General features: G+C 38.8%; 2 protein-coding genes across 2 annotated transcripts in view; one reads left to right on the top strand and one right to left on the bottom strand.

Moving 5' to 3' along the window:
* The first annotated feature begins 5,347 nt into the window (after positions 1-5,347).
* On the top strand, positions 5,348-7,906 carry LOC115411086 (protein phosphatase 1 regulatory subunit 3G-like). Its single transcript, XM_030123027.1, has 3 exons — positions 5,348-5,411; positions 5,520-5,564; positions 5,941-7,906. Exons 1-3 carry the CDS (start codon positions 5,348-5,350, stop codon positions 6,942-6,944), a joined length of 1,113 nt encoding a protein of 370 aa, XP_029978887.1. The 3' UTR covers positions 6,945-7,906.
* A 4,864-nt stretch (positions 7,907-12,770) lies between these two features.
* The window catches only part of LOC115411385 (LYR motif-containing protein 4B), a 47,133-nt gene continuing 44,216 nt past the window's right edge, over positions 12,771-15,687 (bottom strand). The window contains exon 3 of the mRNA XM_030123497.1: positions 12,771-13,039. Within this exon, the coding sequence (XP_029979357.1) occupies positions 12,992-13,039 (48 nt within the window). The 3' untranslated portion in view covers positions 12,771-12,991. The remainder of the gene's footprint in view (positions 13,040-15,687) is intronic.

Below are 15,687 nucleotides of genomic sequence, written 5' to 3'. Positions count from 1 at the left end.
TTTAAAGTTTATCCAAGTCCTGACTCACAACCTGAAGATTATTTACTCCCATGAACATGAAGAAGAGTAGAACTTTATTTGAACTACAGTTTTTTACTCTGCGGCCTTTTATTGAAACTGCTAAAGAGCATTTTGTTTTTTGTAAACAATGACAGTAAATGTGATTCTGAAAAAAACATGTTATTCATGAAATATAATCAACCCGAAAGAAAAAAAAAAATGAAATAACATTTTAAAAAGCTATAATTAAATGTTGTTTTGTTTGTTTGTTTTGACAGAATTTTAAGGTAAACAAAAGAAAAAAAAAGTTTTAATCCAGTTTAGTTTTTACTCACTCATTCTTTTGTTTTTGCTTAAATCTAACGTGAAAATTAATAAAATGGAGTTTGAAAATGAAATAAATGGAAAATAAAAACCTGTAGAGATTAAAATTTATATACACTTAAAATAATCAATCTGAAAGAAAAAAAATACCGAAATAACATTTAAATAAACTATAATTAAATGTGTGTATATATATATATTTTTTTTTTGTTTGTTTGTTTGTTTGTTTTTGTTTTTTCGTTTTTTGCACAATTTTAAGGAAAACAAAGGAAAAATAGTTTTAATCCAGTTTAGTTTTTACTCACTCATTCTTTTCCATTTTTCCTTGAATCTGTGAAAATGAATCAAAAATGACGTTTGAAAATGAAATAAAAAATAAAAACCTGCAGCGATTAAACTTTATATACACTGACAATAATGACCTGAATCCTGATTTCTATTCAAATAAAAACACTTTGTGTAACAAACTGACCTCACTATAATTACCCACAATCCTCCAGTTCATCCTGATCAGAACCAGTATCTGAATGGAAACACTGCCCTCTAGTGACAAACACCTAAAACTACAACAAACACAATCTGAATACTTTATTTTTAATCCCAGTGTGTTATAGTTGGTCTATTCAAGTAGAATAAAAAAAGGAGCAGGAAAGAAATTATAAATACAAAAAAAAAAAGAAAAAAAAAAAATATAAAAGCTCTAAATCAGGGTTCTCAAACTCCTGTTCTTTCAGGTTCCACATTCAGTCTGATTTGATCTGCAGTGGACCGAACCAGTGAAATAAGAACAGAAGAACCGATAAATAATGACAACTGACAATTTTTGTCTGTGTTTTAGTGCAAAAAAACCCATTAAATTATGAAAATACTTACTTTTATAAACTATCCAAAAAAAAAAAAAGTAAATAACCTGAAAAAACAGAAATTTCTTAAGAAAAATCAAAGCACAGATTTCCACTGGTCTAATGTCCATTCCTTGGGTTTCTTGGCCCAAATAAATCTCTTGTGTTTGTTGCCTCTCCTGAGCAGTGGTTTCCTAGCAGCTGTTTGACCATGAAGGCCTGATTCACGCAGTCTCCTCTTAACAGTTGTTGTAGAGATGTGTCTGCTGCTAGAGCTCTGTGTGGTATTCATCTGGTCTCTAATCTGAGCTGCTGTTAATTTGCGATTTCTGAGGCTGGTGACTCAGATGAACTTATCTTCAGCATCAGAGGTGACTCTTGGTCTTCCTTTCCTGGGGCGGTCCTCATGTGAGCCAGTTTCGTTGGAGCGTTTGATGGTTTTTGCGACTGCACTTGGGGACACATTCAAAGTTTTTGAAATTTTCTAGACTGACTGACCTTCATTTCTTAAAGTAATGATGGCCACTCGTTTGTCTTTACTTAGCTGATTGGTTCTCGCCATAATATGCATTTTAACAGTTGTCCAATAGGGCTGTCAGCTGTGCATCAACCTGACTTCTGCACAACACAACTGATGGTCCCAACCCCATCAATAAGGCAAGAAATTCCACTAAGTAACCCTGACAAGGCACAGCTATGAAGTGGAAACCATTTCAGGTGACTACCTCTGGAAGCTCATCAAGAGAATGCCAAGAGTGTGCAAGGCAGTCATCAGAGCTAAGGGTGGCTACTTTGAAGAAACTAGAATATAAGAGATGTTTTCAGTTATTTCACACTTTTTTGTTAAGTACATAATTCCACATGTGTTCATTCATAGTTTTGATGCCTTCAGTGAGAATCTACAACGAAAATAGTCATGAAAATAAAGAAAATGTGAAGAATGAGAAGGTGTGTCCAAACTTTTGGCCTGTACTGTGTATATATACACACACACACACACACACACACACACACACACACACACACACACACACACACAGTGTTAAACCTCAGAAAAGTGAGTCACTCGGCAGGACAAGTAAAAGCTGAGGATGAGAACCAGAAAGAAACAACTGTCAGAGTTAAAGAAAAGAAGTGATAAAATAGAACCTACTGTTTTTTGTTTTTCCACTGGACTCGTCTGTAAATGCACAGACTGGAGTTTAACGGTTAAATGTCAGCGTTTCTTCTACACAAGTGAGTTCGATTCTGAGGGTCTAAAGTTATTATGGGATGTTCCTCTCTTTGCTAAGCTGTCGTTTGTTGATCCACGGTTCAGACTAAACTGTGACCGGTCGGACCTCGTTTGTTGGATTCAAACAGATTTTTAGTTCAGCTACTGACGACACAAACCAACAGAAAACAGCGGAGTTTAGTGGATTTAATGTGGCTGTTTTCAGCCTAAAAACACAGCTGAGCTAACAGAGCTAAGCTAACAGAGCTAAGCTAACACAGCTAAGCTAACAGAGCTATAATGTAAACTATCAGCTGATGTGACGATAAGACTGTGTTATTTTAGCGACTGTTAAAATAAGTGTCTGTGAGTTTTAGTTTGAAGAAAGTCGATAAATCCAGACGTGTGGAAACCATCTGTACTGGGTTTTCCTCCGTGGTCAGCGGCCTCTGTCTGTGACGGAGCTGACCCCAGCAGCAGCTGTACTTAGACTGGAAGGTGCTGCTGGGTACTGTCCCACAGCTGGTGTTTCCTCCAGAGTTTACCACCACCACCACCACCTTCAGACCTGACCTGGTGCTCCGGCCCCCCTCCCTAAAGAAGGTCTACATTATCGAAGTCCCCGTACCCTGGAGGGATTCTGTGGATGAGGACTATGAACGGAAACACCTGCGCTATGCTGAACTAGCTGCTGAAGCGCAACATGGAACATGGAAGTCCACCAGTGGACGCTGGCTGTAGAGGGTTTGTGTCAACACCTACCACCAAACCCCTCAGAGACCAGGGCCCAGGGCCCTGGTCTCTGAGGGGTTGGCTCAGGGTTTGGGGCGCCCCTGCTGGGCGTAGGTGTGGGACGCAAGCTGGGGGCTGGTCCCCCTGTAGCTGGGGCTGGTCCCCCTGTAGCTGGGGCTGGTCCCCCTGGTCCCCCTGTAGCCGGGGGCTGGTCCCCCTGGTCCCCCTGGTCCCCCTGGTCCCCCTGTAGCTGGGGCTGGTCCCCCTGGTCCCCCTGGTCCCCCTGGTCCCCCTGGTCCCCCTGTAGCTGGGGCTGGTCCCCCTGGTCCCCCTGGTCCCCCTGTAGCTGGGGCTGGTCCCCCTGGTCCCCCTGGTCCCCCTGTAGCTGGGGCTGGTCCCCCTGGTCCCCCTGTAGCTGGGGCTGGTCCCCCTGGTCCCCCTGGTCCCCCTGGTCCCCCTGGTCCCCCTGTAGCTGGCCTCCTCTGGTGTGGGTGTATAGTGTGAATGGCCAAAACACCCGATGATCTGGAGGAACACTACTGATGATGCGCCCCCCCTGCTTGCCCTAGGGGGGCGTCCTGGTCCTGGGTTGAGCCTGGGCTGGACGCAGACCTCCTGGCTGTGGTTCCAGTTTTCTGACGTTCACCAGTGAACTCCTGTACGTGCTCGCACACGGGATCAACAACTTCTCCTGTGTGTTTGGAATCAAATTGCTTTTATTTGTTTGTTTAGTTTTTTCATCCTTTACTCCATTAAAACCATCTCTTAGTTTGGTTTTACTTTATTTTAGTCAAGTTTAACCATCCTTCAGTTGGGTTTAACATCTTTTAGTCTGGTTTTATTATCTTTTAATTCATTTTATCCACTTTTTATTTGAGTTTTATTGTCTTTTATACTAGTTTTAACCACTTTTACTCTGTTAAAACCATCTCTGTTTGGTTTTACTGAACTTTAGTCTAGTTTAACCATCTATAAGCCTGATTTAACTATGAAATAGTTTAGTTTTATTATCTTTTAGATTTGTTTTACCGTATTTTACTCTGTTTTAATCATCTATTAGTTTGGTTTTATTATGTTTTTGTTTGTTTATTTTTGGTGGTGACTCCACAGTCAGTGCAGTACAGGGTTCATCAATGTAACACCAATGCCATAGCAAAACTGAAGTAAAAATAATATAAAACACCCCTGAAAACAAACAAAAACATCTGTCTGGTTCATTTTATCCACTTTTTATACTAGTTTTACCACTGATTTTTATCCAGGTCTGCTCTGTGTTCCCAAAGTTAGAACTAAACATGGAGAATCAGCGTTCAGTTTCTATGCTCCGTATATCTGGAACAAACTACCAGAAAATCTCAGGTCTGCTGAGAGTCTGAGTTCTGTTCAGTCCAGGTTCCAGACTCACCTGTTCACTGCTGCCTTTGACTAAAAGGCTTTTGACTTTTTAAACTTTATATTCTCTTTGAAACTCTGCACTCCAACTCTTACTTTAATATGTGTGTTTTTATTTTATTCTATTTTTTTTTAAATTTTATTTTATGTGTTGTTTTATTACTCGCTGTTTTTAATCACCTTTTACATGTTTCTTTTATAATGTTTTAAATGTGTTTCTTTTTGTTTCTTTTTTCAATGTCCTGTGTGAAGCACCTTGAATTGCCTTGTTGCTGAAATGTGCGATACAAATAAACTTGCCTTGCCTTTACTCAGTGCCTGGTCCAGCCTGTGGATCCACAGTGGATCTGTTGGTGGTTGTGGTCCCACTCTGACCCCTGCTGGTCAGATGTGGAACAGCACAACCACAGAGTTGAAAGTGTAAACACTGACACAGACTGTTTAAAGCCCATCTGAAGGAAACACCATCAAGTTCATGTTTGGTTTTTAGGATTCACTGATTGTAAAGTTCTGATGCTGCTGGTTTTTTTTGTTTTTTGTTTTGTTTATTTTTATCCTTTAATTCTTTTAAACATGTTTCATCTATAAAAAGTGAGATCACTGAGTTTGTTCATCACATTAATAGTTGTTTAGTCATGTGTCCCATCATGCACTGGTGTTGTTCTTGGCTCTTGAACATGTGGATGATCAGAATAGAAGAGTCACGTGGGTTCAAGGCTCGTGCACATCATTGATCATGACGTGTTTTTGTGGGTCTGGAGGAACTGCACGTCTTTTCTTTCTCTGTGACGTATGGCGTTCTGATCCTGGGCACGAGGAACCCGACGTCAACATTGTGACAACGATGACGTCACATGTTTATTTACCGACCACCCTGACGCACGACGGCGTGTACGTGGAGACGTTACGTAATGACAGGACTGAACTGTTTACACCGTGAATATGAAGAAAAAACACAAAGTAAAGGATCATAAAGCCCAAAGAAAAACACTGAAATCTGCAACATTTACAGACAGAAGAAGCACACAGACTGTTTGGTGGCAGAGTTTTACAGAAAAAAAGTGAGTTTTTGTCCAGTTTAAAGAGTTTTTTTTTTTTTTTTTTTAAACTTAGTTTCTGTTTTTGCTGCAGTTTAACATGTGAATATGAAAAAAGTCAGAACCTGAGGAGGAGTTACACCAAAGAACATAAAGAGCAAATATCAAAGAAAACAACAACATTTAAAGAATCTAAAAGTTTCTGTGAGTTTGTTTGAGTCTCATGTTTGTAAAACCCTCAGACCGGTCCAACATGTGGATGGAGGATCAGATCCAGGCTCTGGTTTTCTGTGTTTTGTTTGTTTGTTTGTTTGTTTGTTTGTTCTAGTTGAACCCAAACAGGTTCGGATCCTCTTGGTTCTGGTTCATGGGTTTAAACTGTCGGACTTCTCGGACCCAGGTGGACCATCTGGGACCCGGTCCAGGGTCTGCGGGTCCTGGTCTTTGTCCTGGTTCGTGCTGAACTCGGTCACGTCACCAGGTGCGGGTTACGTGACGGGGCGCACCTCCTGGTGTGGGGGGGGCGGGAGCGCGCACCGGATACAAACCTGCGGCAGTGGGAGTGCGCAGGCCGCCGGGCACAGATGTCCCGCTCACCTCTGCTCTTCCGCAGCGGCCCCCCCGGACCCGGGCCCGGGCCTGGAGAACGGACTGGACCCGGACCAGGACCCGGACGAAGACCTGGACGATGAGGTGGACGCGTCCCGGCTGGAGAGGTTCATGAGGGACCGGCGCAGAGCCCAGTCCCTGCCCGCGTACCCGGCCGAGCTCCTGGAGCGGGTCCCGGAGGAGGAGGAGGGCAGGAAGCGGGTCAAGTTCGCGGACGCCCTGGGTCTGAACCTGGCCAGCGTCAAACACTTCAGCGCCCTGGAGGAGCCGCAGATCCCCACTAAGGTCCTGTCCCGGCACCGCAGCTTCCCCCCCCCGCAGGACTTCCTGTGCCACGGCCTCAAGTCCGTCCCGGACACGGACCGGCTGGTGTCCTGCTTCCCGGAGCCCCGGGACGCGGACCGCCGGGTCCGGGATCTGCGGGTCTGTCTGGAGAAGGTGTCCGTGACGCAGTTCGACGTGCGCGGACAGATCCGGGCTCTGAGCGGCGGAGGGGAGGCGGGGGTCCGAGAGGTGGGGGTCAGGTACACTTTCAATGAGTGGCTGTCCCACGTGGACGCGCAGGCCCTGCCCGTGTCCGCGGAGCCGCCGCCGGGGCTCGTGGGGCAGCGCTTCGCCTTCACCGTGTACACGCCGCCCGTCATGGACCCCAGCTCCGCCGTGCACTTCGCCGTGTTCCTGCGGAGCGACGACGGGGAATTCTGGGACAACAACCAGGGCCACAACTACACCCTGCGGTACCGGTGCATGCCGGGAAATGAGGGGTTCGTCAGCGCCGCGTTTCACGCCACCTGAGCGGTGCGTAAAAGCCGTGCGTAAAAGCGCATCCAAGGCTCCGAAATGTGTGAAAGAGCTGGTTCCAAAGTGGTGAAGAAAGACATGATTTATGAAACTACACCGAAAAAAAAACAAGTCATTTATCTTTAAGATGAATTTAATCATCAGTTATTGATGAAATTTGAGGCAATTTTACTTGAAAATAAATCTGATAATGAACACATTTAATGCGTAAAACTGAGGATTTCATTCACTTTCCATCCTGTCACATGATATTATTACTGAGTTACATTTGATGGAGTGTTTAATGGAAGTTAAATATATATGTATCTCTCTTTGGTAAATTAATAAAATGTGGAACAATTCTTGAAATGAACTAAATCTTCTGTATAGATTTTGTTGAAGACAGAAACCTTCTCAGTGCTGGTGAGTCTGAAACATTGGATGGATGTGTGAGAATCCATGAGCTTCTGTTTCTAAAAGGGTTCAGGTCTGATCAGAGCTGAAGGACCTGAGCCCATCTGCAGCTGAATCCATCGACTCTTCTCTGGATCTTTGAACAAACTGAACTTTGAGTGAGATCCTTCTGGATGTTTCCACCTGGTTCTGGAGTCCAGTGCATGAAGACAGTTCAAACACTCAGTCCTTCTCACTGTTTTAATTCAATGTTGGTTCTGGATGTTGGAAAATGTTCTGAGGTGACCTGATTCTCATGATGATTTTATTTATACATCTTACAAAACCAGGAAACAAAGTGTTGGAAGCTTAAATGATGTTGGTTATGAGTCATTTAAAGGAAAATGAGACAGAAGTGAAATGAAATAAATGAAAATATTGGAAGAGGATGGAGAATGAAATGAAAGAGAGAGAACAGATGTGTTCATTCGACCTAAACCCACTGATCTGATTCCACTGAAGGATGAAGCCACTTTTCAAATGTGTATTTTTTCATGAATAAAACTAAGAACTGATGCATTCAACATGAATCTGTTTGAAGTGACTGGTCTGAGCTTTAATGTCTTTGGAGGTGTGGGGGGTGGAATTTTATCCAGAAGTCTGGGTCCGTGCATGTTCTGATGGTCCACAGGGTTCAGACTAGACTGGACCGGACCTCCTCCTCTGGACCCGTTGAGGCCTCCAGCTGGTTCGGATCGATCCGGGTCCTCGTCCTCTTCCAGCAGGACTAAAGTTCAGACTCTGAACGGCTCCTGTTGACTCATCTGACCACGTGTTTGTTCTGTCAACAACCACATCGACCCGACCCCACATCCACCAAGGAAAGAACCTGAGCTCCAGAACCGGAGCTGAGCTGCAGTCCAAACAGACGTTCACACCAACATGGGTCTGTAGTTCGAATCTGAGGGCAATTATCCCTTAGTCTGGATGTGAAATAAAACTGATTTAAATGGATGAAACAATACGACGCAGAAAAGACAAAAACAGACAATATCACACAACACAAGAAAAAAAAACGAAAATACCGACAAAATATCTAAAAATAAACTACGCAGCAAGATGAAAAGTACGCAAAAAGATGAACAATATGACAAAAACCACAAATACCACACATCATCAGCAAATGAAGAAAAACGAAAAGGAAAAAAAAAGATGAAAACTATGAAAAAAGATGAAAAACACGGTGCAAAAACTATGTAAGAAGACAAAAACTACACAAAAATACAATAAACATAAAATGAAAACCATGCAAAAACATGAGACGATAATTCTGACCAAACACGAAAATATGAACATGAATTAAAATCTATGCAATGAGACGAAAACTACGCAAAAATACAAAAAAACATAAAAACAATGCAAAAACTACACAAACTGACCAAAAAAAAGATGGAAGACAAAAAAGATGAGCTGAAAAGTACGCAAAAAGATGAACAATATGACAAAACAACTACAAATACCACGCATCATCAGCAAATGAAGAAAAACAAAAAGACAAAAAAGATTAAAACTACGAAAAATATGAAAAACGGTGAAAAAACTGTGCAAGAAGACAAAAACTATGCAAAAATACAAAAAACACTAGATGAAAACGACACAAAAACATGAGATGATAATTACGACAAACAAACAAAAAAAAACGCAAAAATATGAACATGAATTAAAAACTATGCAACAAGATGAAAACTACGCAAAACTATGCAAGACAACAACAAAACAACACAAAATCTACGCAATGAGATGAAAAACATGGGAAAAAAACCCCAAAAACTCAATAAAATGAAAAGTAAAAAAAAAAAGATGAAAACGATGCAAGACAAAAATACAAAAAACATAAAAATGACAAAACGACAATTCCAAAAAAAAAAAAAAAAAGTGTAACTAGACACAAAAATTTCACAAGGTGTAAACTACGCAAAAAACCAAAAAACATAAGATGGAAACTACACAAAAATATGACAAAATGCAAAAAAGACAAAAACTACTCAAGGCCAAAACTATGCAAGAGGACACAAAAACAACAAAATCTACACGAAATGAAAAACGTGGGAAAAAACACAGACTCAATAAAATGAAAAGTTTAAAACAAAAGATGAAAATTATGCGAGACAAAAGTTGATGAAATCACACACAGATGAACCTAATGAACACATTCTTGAAATTTTGCAACAAGGTGTAAACTACACAAAAATACGAAAAACTTAAAATTGACAAACTACACAATGCGAAAATGATGCAACAAAAAACTCATGATGAAAATGACACAAAATGACAAAAAAACTCAAGATGGAAACTACATAAAAATACACAAAACATAAAAATGACAAAAATGACAATGCAAAAAAAAAAAAAGGAACAAGACAAAACACAGAAAACTACGCAAGAAGATGAACATGACAAAAATTTCTCAAGGTGTAAACTACGCAAAAAAACGAAAAACAAGATGAAAATGACACAAAAATATGAAAGAATGCAACAAAGACAAAAACTACACAAGGCCCAAACTATGCAAGACGACAAAAAAACAAAATCTACGCAACGAGATGAAAAACCTGGAAAAAAAACCCACACAGAGTTGATAAAATGAAAAGTTTAAAACAAAAGATGAAAATGATGCGAGACAAAAGTTGATGAAATCACACACACATGAACCTAATGAACACATTCTTGAAATTTTGGAACAAGGTGTAAACTACGCAAAAATACAAAAAAATTAAAATTGACAAAAACTACACAATGCGAAAATGATGCAACAAAAAACTCATGATGAAAATGACACAAAATGACAAAAAAACTCAGATGGAAACTACATAAAAATACACAAAACATAAAAATGACAATGCAAAAAAAAAAAAAAAAAAAAAAAGGAACAAAACACGGGACGAAAACTACGCAAGATGAACATGACAAAAATTTCTCAAGGTGTAAACTACGCAAAAAAACGAAAAACAAGATGAAAATGACACAAAAATATGAAAGAATGCAACAAAGACAAAAACTACACAAGGCCCAAACTATGCAAGACGACAAAAAAACAATCTACGCAACGAGATGAAAAACCTGGAAAAAAAAAAACCCACACAGAGTTGATAAAATGAAAAGTTTAAAACAAAAGATGAAAATGATGCGAGACAAAAGTTGATGAAATCACACACACATGAACCTAATGAACACATTCTTGTCTGATCGATCATAAACACAAAGTCTGGATGTGAATGTAGGACAAACCGCACGTGAACGAGCGCACTGAGCATGCTCTGAATGAGTGTTCATCTGACGAAACGCGACCCGACGCTCGACCTTCGACCCGTTTTGGTCTAAAAATAGAAAAGGTTGAACCTGACGGGTCGATCACCTCCGACGACTAACCAGACTCACCTCTGGACGACCAGTCGACCTACAAACACACAACGAAAAAAACCAACAACCACCACATGTAGGAGCGAAGCGGAGCTGAACCGACAACCCCGACTCCTCCGACGCTCCGGAGCTAAAGGCTGGTGTGGGTCAAAGACGACCCAAAACCATCAAACACTGCAGATAAAAGTCGCACTGTACGAACCAAACCTGCAGGATTTGAGCGAAAACCGAGAAAAAAACCCTCAACTCTGAAGACGACGTCATCAGTGGACGACACCTTCGCCCGTTTAGACGTTAACGGCGTTGACGGTCGCCAATCGGCTGTTTGGAAAACGAAGGTCCGAACGTCAGGGTTTCAGTCTGTCATTCCACCAAGACGTGTCGAAAAACTCGCAAAACTTTAAACACGATGCAGAAACGACAACAATTCTGATATTTAAAGGGTTTTGGAAATGAACATCGAACCTTCTACGGCCTCACGAAGTTCGATGTCGACGAAATTAATGTGGTCGATGTGGGCGAATCTCAGACTTTTATCATATTTGGTCAAATTTCAGACCTTCTGTTCACATAAATAACAGTCCAACAGGAGTTATAGCTATTATAAACCAACACGCACAAAAAACCCCACAAAAGAAACTAAAAATACACTATAGCCGTTAAAATGTACCAAAAATATGCTAAAATTAACTAAAAGCCCCCCTAAATGCTACAGTACACAAAACATACACTACAATACCCCCAAAATACACAGAAGTACAGAAAAAAAATAGACTACAATTCACTAAAACATTTTAAAAAAAAAATGCGATCAGTGAATCAGCAGGTTGGATGGACATGAATCTAAGACTTTTATCGTATTTGGTCAAATGTCAGACCTTCCATTCACATAAATAACAGTCCAACAGGAGTTATAGTTATTATAAATTAACACGCACAAAAAAACCCACAGAAGACACTAAAATAGACCAAAAATATACTAAAAATTAACTAAAATACTCACCAAAAATGCTACAATAAAAAATATTCACAAAAAATGCACTAAAATACAGAAAAAAATACACTAAAATATATTTTTTAAAAATGACATCACAAAAAATACACCAATTACATGATGAGTGCATCTGCAGGTTTGATGGAGATAAATCTATAATTTTTAAGATGTTTTTCTCATCGTATTTGGTCAAATTTCAGACTTTCCATTCATTCAGTTATTATAAACCAGCATGCACAAAAAAAAACATACAGAAGAAATAAAAAAATACACTATAGCCACTAAAATGTACCAAAAATATGCCAGAATTAACTAAAATACTCACCAAAAATGCTACAATTACAAAAAATACACACAAAAAATGCACTAAAATACAGAAAAAATGGAGATGGATTTGTGACCGTTTAAGTTCTAAAAGTTGCTTGTGTCTCGGATCGTCAGAACCAAGTCCACGGTCCAGTCCACGTCCTCACTGCTGAACCAGGTCCAGTTCATAAAAAAAATTAGATGTAGTTTTAAAGAAGATGAAAATAATGGAACGTATGTAAGAGACACCAGATTAGGAGGAAGACTCAGACTGACCTCCATGAATGAAGGTCTCATCTGAAAAAAAAAAAAAGGGTCATTTTAACGCAGTTGAAGTTTGTGAGTGAACTCAGACACAAAGGAGGAATAATAATAATAACAACAATAATAATAATATTAATAATATTAATAAAGCATTTATTCGCCTGTAAACACAGAGCTACCATCAGCTGACACAGACAGGTTATTACAGAAGTGGATCGGACTCAGGTTTACGACAAACATCCAGAGAAATGACACAAACATGAAAAACCTCCTGATGGATTCATCTGACGTCACAGAATCGAACCGACCGTTAACACACAGAGCAGATGTTTGTACGTCACGTCGGAGCTGAAAGCATTAAATTCGTTAAAGTCAGTGCAGCTTCGTAACGTCGACACTTGAACGCCGTCAACTCAAGTCTTTGGCTCAAAGTTCCACAAAATCAACCAGTTTAAGGTCTTAAAAAAAAATCATTTTCTTTTTCTAGATAAAAGTGAAGTGAATAAAGCACAGACTGAACAAAAAGCCAATTCATCTCCCATGATGCACCTCCACCTCCACCCAGTGACACCTGTCCATCAAACATCAGAGAGGAAGCCGATTGGTCGGTGCTGACGTCGGGGGCAGTGATTGGCTCCGGTGTCTGGCTGTCGCTCCTCTAGCCCCGCCCACCCGGCCTTCATCTTTACTCCACCACGGTCCTCTGGGCGGCGTACATCTGCCCGATGGCGACCTGCAGCGAAAAAGACAAAACCACAGAAGAAGAAGAAGATTTAAAGATGAGGAGGTTCAGGTCGAACATGACGAACTGATCGGATTTTTAGAATAAACTACGACCTGAACTTCAGCCAACTTCTTCTTTATCATTTTCATCGTTCACATCTTTATCATAAGAAGCATCTGAAAAGGACGCCAAAAAATGTAGGGCTGGATATAATTTGATTTGTATTTCTATTATTTTACTTTAAAATTATTATTTCAGTTATATCGTATTTTTAATTCTTTTTTTTTTCCCCGTGTAATTGTTTATTTTTTGGCTTCCATCTTCTCCTGCACAATGGTGTCACTTATGTGAAAATTGTTTTTTAAATTTTTCTCTTGCTGTTTATGATGTGCAAATAAATAAATGATAAATAAGAATAAAATCTCATGAAATCACGTTGTACGTCACGCCAGGTCTTATTGTATTTGGCATGCTATATGTACGCGTTTTCAACCTTTTGTGTGTTATTTAACACCATTTAATCATATGTCAATGTATGCCAAGATCTCCAGTTTATATATCCGTAACCGCTAACCCCTAGCGCTAACCGCTAATCTTTTTTTGTTTTTAATCGAACAATTGTACTATATGTGTATGTATATATATATATATATGTATATATATATATATATATATACACACACACACACACACACACACACACATACATACATACATAATAGTATACATCAAACTAGGATAAAAAAATTCACATTTCGCAATATACTTTACAATTCTAATATACAGGAACAAATGTAAGTAAAAAAAAATTAAAATATAAAATTAAAAAATAAAGGTATAAAATAAAAATTATATGAATTAACATTATACACTTGACAGTTTTTAAAAAAAAATTATTGGCTTTAGAGTTTATAATATTCTTCAAATTGTCTAAAGAATCAGAAAAAAGTGCTTTAAAAACAATAATGTTTGGACGCTGATGTGTAAATTTAGTGCGATGAATGTGAACTGTGGCAAATATTACTAAAGGACTGATGATACAGCTTTTTTCAGTTTTTTCATGATTAGATGAGAAAAGAAGATGAAATGAAATATAAGAGAAGACCAGATGAGATGAGAACATGGAAAAAGAGATAAAAGACGACACGACGAGATGAAATAGAACAAAGGAGGTGAAGACGAGAGAAGATGAAGATGATGATGAAGATGATGATGGAATGAGATCAAAAGAAATGAAAGCAGATGAAGCAGATGAAATGAAACTGAAGCAGGTCAAATCTGAACGCCTACAGGGTTCACTCTACTGTTACAGGTTGGACACGAACAGCTGATGCATCAGAGCTTCTGGACGTTCCCTGGTTTAACAGAACCTGAAGGAAACCCACGTCACATGACCAGAAGAACGCTCATCGCCATGGAAACGCCAGCGTCCGCAAAACCACAGGCGAACAAAGACCTTCGGTAAACGCAGATAAGACGCGTCCGCTCCGATAAAAACACACAATACGACGGTAACCGGTGACGTCACCGCGGCGACCAATCAGAGCCCTGGATCTGGACTGTACTGACGGACACAGTGAGGTCAAAGGTCAAAGGTCGAACACCAACACAACAGAAGGTCAAACAGGAAGTAAAACCTGAACTCAGTATTTATTCATTTATTTTATTCACTTTATTTTCACTTCATTTAGTCCGTTTGCTCAGTTTTTATCTTAATTTGTAGCTTTTATTCACTGCATTTGTCTTTTATTTTAAGTTTTTTCTAATTGAAGTGAATGTTCTGTTGAAACTTCTGAGACTCAGTTATTATTACAGATAAAGTTGATTAAATTAATTACTCTTTTGTTGAGTTCGAAACATGTTTTACTCATTTTAATTTCATTTCATCTTATATCTTGTAATTCAAGTCAACATTACTTCAAGCCTTCGTACTTTAATCTCTTTCAAATGTTTTTAAACATTCATTCTGTTGGGTTAAATGTGTTAATCAGTTACAGTTTATTATATTTATTAAAGGATGAACTTATGTCAATTTAATTTTTGGGGAGAAATTCCTTAATTTTCAGTGTTTTTTTGTCCAAGGTTTAAATAATTAACATTATGTTTGTGTTTTATTATTATTTATTATTGTTATTGATCTATTTCTTCTATTTTTCATTTCATTTTAATTTTTGTAATCAATTTAAGTACTTGTATGTTTATTACTTTTATTCTTTTTTTATTTAAAGTGAATATTATTTCAAAGCTTTGCTGTTTTTCTGTATAATTTCTCACCTTTTTATTTCAAGTAAATGTTACGGATGAACTTCAATAACTAACATTTTTCATAATGAAACTAATTCCTCGATGTTTCTCACTTGTATACAGTTTAAATAATCATCATATACTCTACATTTTTATTTTGATAATTTGTTTTGTGATTTTACAAGAACTTATTTCTTATTTTTAATATTGTCACTCTTTTCTTTACATATTTCTTTTGGTATTTTTCATTTAAAGTCAATATTATTTCAAAGGTTGGCCATTTTTCTTCAAATTTTCACATTTCTAATATTTGATGGAATATTTTTGTCATTTATTTTGAAATGTTTTGCTTTAAACTAATGCATCTTTACTGTTGTTCCTTCCTCATATGTTATGACGTCACTAATCCACCA

This window comes from Sphaeramia orbicularis, chromosome 20, assembly GCF_902148855.1.
Source record: "Sphaeramia orbicularis chromosome 20, fSphaOr1.1, whole genome shotgun sequence".
NCBI lineage: Eukaryota > Metazoa > Chordata > Actinopteri > Kurtiformes > Apogonidae > Sphaeramia > Sphaeramia orbicularis.
The sequence above is the reverse complement of the archived record's forward strand: the minus strand, read 5'-3'. Positions and strand labels throughout refer to the sequence as shown.

Coding starts and splice junctions, on each gene's coding strand:
- LOC115411086 (XM_030123027.1), top strand. CDS start 5,348: ATGACGTCACATGTTTATTTACCGACCACCCTGACGCACGACGGCGTG. Junction 5,412..5,519: donor CGTGTACGTGGAGACGTTAC/GTAATGACAGGA, acceptor ATTTACAGACAG/AAGAAGCACACAGACTGTTT. Junction 5,565..5,940: donor CAGAGTTTTACAGAAAAAAA/GTGAGTTTTTGT, acceptor TCTCGGACCCAG/GTGGACCATCTGGGACCCGG.